The 9,898-nt window shown below is 39.4% G+C and overlaps 1 protein-coding gene across 1 annotated transcript in view; it reads left to right on the forward strand.

Moving 5' to 3' along the window:
• The window catches only part of PKHD1 (PKHD1 ciliary IPT domain containing fibrocystin/polyductin), a 579,560-nt gene that overhangs the window by 367,939 nt on the left and 201,723 nt on the right, over window positions 1-9,898 (forward strand). Inside the window, exon 54 of the mRNA XM_045294754.1 lies at window positions 49-186. Coding sequence (XP_045150689.1) covers window positions 49-186 — 138 coding nt within the window. The remainder of the gene's footprint in view (window positions 1-48; window positions 187-9,898) is intronic.

A 9,898-nucleotide genomic window follows, 5' to 3' on the forward strand; every position in this document is an offset into this window, starting at 1 on the left:
GGTGGTTCTGCTTGTGCATCACCTTTTGTTTTGTTTTTTCTTCCGCAGACACGACTGTCCTTGTGGATACAGATCTTCCACTTCTCAAAGGCCTCTATGTACTGGGGACTTTAGAATTCCCTGTGGACAGAAGCAACGTGTTGAGTATAGCCTGCATGGTCATTGCAGGCGGTGAGCTGAAAGTTGGTGAGTAAGGGGCATAAGGATTAAGCATTTGGGAATTATCAAGTGGATTGCTTAATGGGCTTGGAGAGGGCTAAGACAAGGAATGAGTTTGCTACTAAAACTTTTCATAGGCAAGCGATAGATGTAGGGAGAGTAGACTTTTATTGCTCATCCTCAAGTACAACCTGTGATCATAGCACATCATCAGATGATTGTCATCAGACCATGTTTTGAGCCTTCGGGTCTTTATGTTGTGGTTCATTCCAGGATTCTCTTTGTTTCCTCTGGGCTGCAGATTGGTTTTCCCTCTGGTTTTCCATATCAGAATTTACTAGTGGCTCCCTCTGTCAGGAGGCATCATCATTTGTGTTGAATTTGAAATCCTCTGATCAATGAACTTAAAATATAATTTAATCTCCCTTCACCTAGTTCCTCAGAAAAACAGAACGTAGAGCAAAGCTTCTGTTGGGATGCTTTATTAGAACAAATAAACCCAGAGAAGAAACCATGGGAGAAGGAAGCAAGGGAGGAAAGGAGGACCAGAAAGCAGAAGGTGGCCACAGCATCCCAAGAAGACACGGCAGTTCAATTTTACAGGAGATGCCTAGGGAAGAACCGTCTTGAGGTTCTACTATGGGGTGGGAGGTGCAAGAGAAGGGCAAGTAATTCATCTGCCCCATCTGTTCAATCTTTCTCTCTTGATTTAAACCTCCTCCAAAAAATGTTCTTGCTGTTGTTAATGTTTCCTAGCTCCCCAGGCAACTCATGAAGGGATCAGAGTCAGTGCGTGCTCGGGGATGAGGCTCAAGCAGCTGGGAAGGGAGGCATTAGCTGATACCCTGCGGCAGACAGGGTGAATGGATCTAGACATTGTATTAACCAAGTCTGTTAAAATAGCTAACTCAATAATAAAAATGTATATATTTGGGGTATATATTATGCAATGGTTCTAAGTTATAAGTATGTAACACTGACAAAACCTATAACCAGTCTCTAAAAGAACTAAATCTGAACAGAATAGGACATTCTGATGATCTCTAACAAGACTAAAAGAGAATGCCTATAAACCTTTCCTTGAAACCTGTCATAAAGAAATACATTTCTGATGATGAGATCAGGTAATAATATTTAGATATTATTCAGTGGCATGAAAATTTTAGAATCTCTGATAAGAGGGAATTTTAGGCAACTACTGTCCATTGTGAGGATGGTGCAGGAGCATACAGTGTTTCTGTTGTGCACACAGTCACTATGTGTCGGAACCGACTGGATGGTACCTAATGACATGACAACTCGTCACACCCTACATCACAGTAAGAAGATGCCTAAAATATTATCCAACATCTGAAATACTTCCAGTGACAGGAAAACAAACAAAACAAACACCCTTTAGGACAACTTGTTCCCATGATTTGAAATCACACTGGGATTGTTTTCCTCATACTAAGCCAACACCTGTCTTTCTCTAATTATTGTGGGTGCATGTTTTGTCACTTAAACTATATAGGCCTTTAACTCCCCTCCTTTAGATACCACCCCCTTCACTTCTTGGAAGCTCTCCTTCCTTGCTTATTTGGTTCCTGTCATTTTAACCATAGTTCATAATTAGTATTTATTTTTTTAAAAACTGAGTTTTAATTCTTTAGTAATATACACAACTTGATAATCTATAAAAGCTTGTGGTATGTTGGCTTTAGGGGCTGTCAAATCAGTTTTCACTCAGCCACTCTGTGCACCGTGGAAAGAAATACTGCCTACTTCTGCACCAGCCTCAAAATGGTTATGTTTGAGCCATTGTTGCAACCACTGTGGTCATTCATCTCATTGAGCATTGTCTTCTTTTCTTGTTGAAGATCTACTTCATCAAATATGATGCCCCACTCTAGGACCCTCCTTATAACTTGTCAAGGTGAAGTTTTCACTTCTAAGGAGCAATCTCACTGTACTTCTTCTAAAATGAATATCTCCATTCTTCTGGCATTCTGTGGTATAGTCAGTATTCTGCACCAGCACCAGGAAAATGCATACCTTTTTCTCAGGTATTCCTTGTTCATTGTCCAGCGTCTGCATGTGTATGGGGCAATTGAAAGTACCATGGCTCAGGTCAGGTGCATCTTAGTCCTCAGCGTGACACCTGCATTATTTTACACTTAAAGCAGGCTCTCTGCAACAGGTTTGCCCTGAGCAGTGAGCTTTTTGATTTCTTGACTGCTGATTTTATGAGCATTGATTAGAAATCCAAGTAAAATGAAATCTTTGACAACTTCAATCTTTTCTCTGTATAGTAGGATGTTGTTTGTTCATCCATTTGTGAGGATGTGTGTGTTCTTTACATTGAGGTGTAATCCAGACCCAACGCTATAGTTTTTAACTTTTATCAGCGAGTGCGTCAAGTTTTCTACCTTTTTAGCAAACAAGGCTATGCCATCTGCATATCAAAGGTTATTAATGATCCTTTTATGACCCTGTTATCATATTCTTCACATGGGCCAGCTTCTCATTATTTGTTCAGTATTCAGACTGCATAAGTATGCTGAAAGGATGCAACCCTGTGGCACTTCTTTCTTGGTTTTCAACTACCCGGTATCCTTTTGGCCTATGGGAACCACTATCTCTTAGTCTATTTACATTCTATGAGATGGTTTTAAAAAGCTTGTTGGAAAAGGGATAGAAAGACAATGGAACTTTTTCCAGAGCCTTCTGAAGTCACCTCTTAAAATAAACCAAGTGGCCATGCATCTTCCCTGAACAAAGATAACTGTGGTTAAGATCTGGGTGTTTTAATCTTAAAATGATTTTTGCACTACAATACAAAGAATACTTAAACACAGATGTCTTATACATATTAACATCATGAGAATTTCCATCACTCATATCTTCAAAGACACAATTCCAATAGCTTGAATACTCAGTAACATATATGTGAATATATATATATATGTATATGAAAAGACTTCAAGGAATTTGTGGAATATGGAATTTAAGGATAGTGGGATTTTCCACAAACTTTTGTGATTCCTCTCATATATTTTATTTCACTCTTTTTCAATTGTAGAATCATGTAATATGTTATTTCAGACTTTGTTCTCATAACTCACTCTGCAATAAACTTACCAGCGTTATTCATATTCATATCTCATATCTCTTATTTGATTAATACAAACTTTTATACATGAAATTATTGGGTCTAAGACTGAAGTCCTTTTTTAAAATGTTTTTTGGCTCATCTTTCTAACTTGCCACCCAGGGCTGTTTTACAGATTCACACATTCCCCATATTTTTTAGCGATCAGAGGTCTTCTCATAAGTCTTTGTGTTCATCACTCTGAATGTCTGAAAAAGAGTATAAGTATCAGTCTCGGGTGGGACCAGAGTTATTTTGAACAGAATGAGGTGAGTTCATCAGTTACCAGCTTGGTAACTAAATCATGTAACTGAGAACATGTTCAATCCCTATTAATCAGGGAAATTGATGCAGGAAATAGATATCATTGCATTGCTAAATTTGAGAATAAATAAGGGACTTCCCCCCACCCCCCAAAAAGGTAGGATGGAGCTAGTAATAACAAAGCATCCTTACCACTCATTCTCTAAAGGAGCAAGAGAAGAGAGTCATTTCTAGAATATAGAGGTGGAGAAGGCTATGTAGAACTGCTTGAAAATTGGTTTTCCCCTTTTCTGAAGGGGTTGAACCAGCTATAGGTATAAGGAGGACTCTAAGATAATAAATACCTTGACCTTATTCTCTTTCTTTTTATCACATACTTGCATCTCATTTAGAGAACATTATGCTGAGTGAAATTAGCAAATCACAAAAGGACAACTATTATATAAGACCCCTGACAGAAAAGCAGGGGAAAAAGGAACAAGATAAAGAATCTCATGCCAAATGGATCAGATTTGGGGGATTGCTGAGTAGGGGAGACAGGAAAGGAGACATAGACAATGGGTTGGACTCTTGATGGGTGTTGACTTGGGTGAAATGCAGGATGGTAGACCATGGAACAGGGGTGGTGTCAGGGAGTGGGTGAGAGTAGATTCCTGGAGGGTCTGATGAACAGTTTGGATTATTGCATGCAAAGGTGAGGATCTGAAGTGCAAAATTCCCACCCAATAGAAATGAATGATTGATGTTTAGAAAAGCAAAGTTACTGGTGCAGTGCATACAGGTAAGCAGTAACCAGGGCATTGCTCTGGACGGAAGAAGGTAAGCTCACCTCACTGACATCGAGTCAGTTCTGACTCATCGTAGCCCTTAGGACAGTGTAGAACTGCCCCCGTGGGATTCCAGACTGCAGCTTTCCTTTTTAAACAAAATCCTTTTATTGCGGACTCATGCAACTCTGTCACAATCCATGCATACATCAATCGTGTCAAGCACATTTGTACATTCGTTGCCCTCATCATTCTCAAAATATTTGCTCTCCACTGAAGCCCTTGGTATCCTCATTTCCACCCCTCCTCCTTCCCCGCTCTCCCCTCCCTCATGAACCCTTGATAATTTATAAATTATTATTATTTTGTCATGTCTTACACTGTCCGACGTCTCCCTTCACCCACTTTTTTGTTGTCCATCCCCCAGAGAGGAGGTTATATGTAGATCCTTATAATCAGTTCCCCCTTTGTACTCCACCTTCCCTCCACCCTCTGGCATCACCACTCTCACCACTGGTCCTGAAGGGATCATCTGCTCTGGATTCCCTTTGTTTCTGGTTCCTATCTGTACCAGTATACACTCTCTAGTCTAGCCGGATTTGTAAGGTAGAACTGGGATCATGATAGTGGGGGTGTGTGTGTGGGGGAAGCATTTAAGAACTTTTTATAAGAGTAGAAAGCCTCATCTTCTCCCTCAGAGCTGCTGGTGGTTTCAAATGTCTATCCTCTTGGTTAAGTGCCCAATGTAATCCAATACGCCACCAGGGCCTAGAACTTGAACATGGAGATGCAAATAGAAGCTTTCCAGTATTGTTAGCATCTCACTACCTCAGATACATTTCTTTTATTAACACTGGTTAAACTGTGTTTAAAGAGTTAAAATACCTTTTCAAATTTCCCAGCCATATCATGCGATTGGTCTTCCAATTAAGTTGCCAACTTCAACTCTATTCCTATTGTGTAAAAGTGTATGTGTGTGTGTGTGTGTGTGTGTGTGTGGATAATCTCATATCCCTTTGCTTAAAAACCTTAAACATTGATCATTTCTTTCCAGAGTAATATTATCTGCCTATTCATTGAACATTCTATTGAATCATCCTGTAATTAATTGATAGAAATATTAACTGAGACCAAGTTATATCTGTTAAAAGTAAAATATTTCTTTCTTTACTTGATAATGTTCATGGTATTAAAGGAGGAAGCCCACTTTCCACTGACGGCATTGGAGAGAAACAATCCTCCGGGAATTGGCAGATTACCCTTGAGATGTTCAAACAAAGGAGTACTGTGCTGCAGACGCTCACTTAGTCATGTCAAAACATTTGGAAGACAGATTCCTGGCCAAGTCACTTGGAGAGATGTACATTTGTGTCCGTTCCAAAGACAAGTGACTCAAGGGGATGCAGACCTTACCGAGTAATAGCATTAATAAAACACAAAGGTAGAATTTTGCTGAACATACTTGAAAAACATTGTTGCAGCACATTAACAGAGAATTGTCAGACATTCATCAAGAGGCAGTGGAACAAGGGATATCATTGCTGATGTCAGATGTGTTTTAAGTGAAAGCAGAGAATAGCAGATACATGGTTACCTGGTTATTATTTACCACGCCCGAGCATTCAATAATGTGGGTCACAAGCAATTCTAGATAGTATTGCAATGAATAAAATTCCAGAACAGTTATTTATGCTTAAACAGAATCTGTCTATGCAGAACATAGATCAAGAAGCAATCTTTCAAACAAAAATAAAATTAGGAAATGTGTGCATCAGGGTTGTGTCAGGTTACCATACTTAATCTGTAATCTGAGCAAATAATCCAAGAAAACTTGGCCTAGCTGATGAGAAATATGGCATTCGCATTGGAAGCATATGCATCAATAACCTGTGATATGACGACGAAATAGTCTTACATGCTGAAAGAGAAGAGGACCTGAAACACTGACAATGTGAAGAAAACAAAAATATTCACAAATGAATGAAAAAACAGCACCCCAATGAACAGAGGAAAGATTGAAGTTGTCAACGATTTCATTTTACTTGGTCCCACCATCAGTGATCTTGGAATCAGCAGTCATGAAATCAAGCAACACCTTTCACTGGGGAAATCTATTGCACAAACCCTCTTTAATGTATTAAAGAACAAATATGTTACTCTGAGCACCAAGGTGTGTCTGACCCAAGCCATTGTTAGATCTGTCATGGGAGAGAGATACCTCGGTCCTTCGCTCTGCACAAGAAAGAATTCACACTGAAGCCTGGTTTGTGATCCAAGTGAGTTTTATGAAAGAAGCAGTTTGAGGCCCTACAGTAAATAGAACACAAGCCAAAGAGAGTCCATGGCACAATTGTGGGACTGAAGCCTGGCAGCCCCTGGAACCGCAGCCCAGCTGTGCTACATTATGGAGCAGCCACTGGGAAAAGAGAGAGCCCACAGCAAAACCTCTGGCCTTTTCAGGGCCCCATTGGGAGGTGTGGTCGAAGATACTGGTCAACCCCATTGGCTGAATCAAACTCACTTGGCCCACATGGGCCATTCCAGGTACAACGCCCACCTAGGTGTACCACCCCTTCCTGGCCAGAAGCTTGGACCACTGAGCATGTGTAATGGATGTCGCAGTCCCTAAGCCAAGCTACCTAACACTATGATTAATTATATCATATGTACATGGAGCTGGACAATAAATAAAGACCAACGGAATTGATGGATTTGAAATATAGTGTTGGCAAAGAATATTAAATATGCCATGGGCTACCATAGAATATGCAAATTTATTTTGCAAGATGCATAGTCAGAGCATCCCTGAAAAGCTGGCATGACTTCGTCTCATGCATTTAAGGCATGGTACCAGAAGGGACCAGTCCTCACACTTGGTAAATATAAATATGACCTTCAGGGAGATTCACTGTCACAGTGGGTTCAAGCACAGCAAATAGACAGTGGGTTGTCTGTTTTATGTAAGGTCGTTCGTTATTAATTGGAACCTACTCAGTGCTGACTAGAATTGCTTGCACTGGTCTCTTTTTGTACATTACCTTTAGTTCTCTGAGAGCATGTATTATTATAAAATTTGTTTCCTGAAAGTCTCTACCTTGGAAGGAGAGTGACACTGTAACACCTTCTAGTATTGCTTTATATATATAAAATCTTAGTTTTAAATTTGCCTTTTTTCAATGATATTTTAACCCATTACTAGAAAATGGTGTATTGTCGTTTTCTCTGTTTGACCATGTGTTCCAGGGATAGGGGTTGCTTACTGAAACCCATCTGCCCACTTTCATGTGTATTTTGCCTGAAGGAAGACTTTCAACCCATCTGTCCAGTCCTACCACACCCTAAAGAAATTCCAACATGAAATAGATAATGCGACTAGTTAGTAAGCAGACTTAATAGATATGGACAGTAGCACAGGGAACTGCCAGAGTCTATCCAATGCCATTTGATCCAAGTCCCAATATTCAGAATTGAATTTCCTGGTAATTCTGCTTTTAAGACAACTGTTATTGGCCAAAATGTGTCAACCTATGTTAAGTACAGTAAAATCATAGAATGCTGCAATAAAAAGAAAGTTGACAATCAGAGCTCTGCTTAGAGGCCTAAAGCTGCATCCCAAATGCCAAACTCAATGTCACTCTTTGCTCAATGATTGTTTCATTAGTCTGATAAAACCTCGGGGTGAACATTGCACTGATGTGTCCATTCTTACATTCGTCAAGTATTTACCCAGTGCCTACCCCGTATCAAGTGCCAGGGAGATACTGGATGTATAGAGAAGGAGGGCATATGTTCTAGCTTTCAATAGGAGAGCTTTTAACACCATAGAGAAAAACTAGTAAAAAAAATTAAGTAAAAACGAGGCAAAATAGAAAAAAAGATGACGCATAACATAAATGGGAAGATTCAATATTTTTTCATTGCCAAATCTATTGCTCTTTTAATCAAAAGCTAGCTAGCTATATATTACAAGCTGAGTAATTTACTCTAAATTCTATTGTAAGATAAACAAATGAAAATACTCAAGCAATTGGAAAGGACATTTATTCCAACCTGAAATAAATGATATCTTCAAAAAAGAGGACGTGGTCACGTAATATGAGATATAGCAGAATTACCACAGTGAACTCTGAAAATGGTCCATCTCATTTTCTTCTGTCACCGCCATCTGGTAGATTCTGGCTCATAGCAACCACATAGGACACAGTAGAACTGCCCTTGTACGGGTTAAGACTGCCAATCGTTACCAGACTAGAACATTTCATCTTTCTCCTGCAGAGCGTCCGGTAGTTTCAAACTGCTGGCCTGATAGTAAGCATCATTTTAATACAAAATGCTTTTGTTGTGAGGGTGACACAAAAAGTAAACAGCTTACCCCCTGGAGGACAGTAGTTTTTAATAAATATCATTCCCGTTTGCCTAACAAGTGATTCGTTGCTGCTGCTGCTGTAATATAGTCTTCAATATCCTTGAAGGTATTCCGCTATATGTTTTAAAAGGAAAAGATGCCCATATTAAGAATAATGATATCATCAACGTTGACCCTGTATAGCATTTCTTTCACAAATAACATGTTAGATGATAAACGAAAGCAATAGGTGTGTGTTAAAGAGAAAAGAGCTTCTCGGATATGGTGTTTTTCTGGCATTTATTCATAAATTTGTTTTCCCTCCCATTCTTCCTCCTTGTTTTTCTTCTGTCATTGAATCCCAACTCAGCATCAGACAGCGCTCCTGGAATGTGAATATTCAGCAGTCCCTGCCTCACAGAACTTACATTCTTTGTTATGAGGAAAGACAATGAAACCTTCAACTAAACCCACAGGACAGGACATGTTTAAATAACCAGGTGTGCTGTGAAGGAAACTAAGTACATTTGTGAGTTAAATAGAGGTTCAAGTTCAGTGTTGGCACCCATAGGTTAAAAAAGTGGAGAACTTTCTAAAGAGGAATTGTGACCTTAGACCATAGAGATGAGAAAGAACCATTTCTACAAAAATTGGAAAAGAGGTTTACATGCTCTCTGTAGTCATAAGGCCAAAAGACACCCCTTGTAGCTGCAGAATCCTACGTAGTAGATATGAGATTGGAGCCCTGGTAACAACGGTGTTAGCCTGGAAGTTAGTCGTTTGAACTCACCAGCAGCTCCGTGTAAGAAAAGATCCCTCAGTCTGCTTTATAATGATTGCAGGGCAGCAAGCCCTATGGGTTTTATGGGGACTGACTGAGTCACGATGCGTCAGAGTGACTGGATGGAACAGAGCACCAACCTCCAGACAGGAATTTCCTGGGCTGGATTTTGAGATAGATAACATTGCCTTTAAAGCATTGACGGTTACAAATGTGGCCAAATACTACCTTTTTGATAGTCTCTCCTGTATAATTTCTACAGAACAGAAATTTGTATAGTCCTTTCATGAATAGTTTAATACTTTATACTTCATTGCAAAGTAATACTTTCTTTTTCTTTTTTTTAAATTGTCTTATTAGGGGCTCATACAACTCTTATCACAATCCATACATACATCAATTGTGTAAAGCACATTTGTACATTCATTGCCCTCATCATTCTCAAAACATTT

The sequence above is a fragment of the Echinops telfairi genome, unplaced genomic scaffold, assembly GCF_000313985.2.
Source record: "Echinops telfairi isolate 266 unplaced genomic scaffold, ASM31398v2 ScPeMD7_3533;HRSCAF=4204_1, whole genome shotgun sequence".
NCBI classification, from domain to species: domain Eukaryota; kingdom Metazoa; phylum Chordata; class Mammalia; order Afrosoricida; family Tenrecidae; genus Echinops; species Echinops telfairi.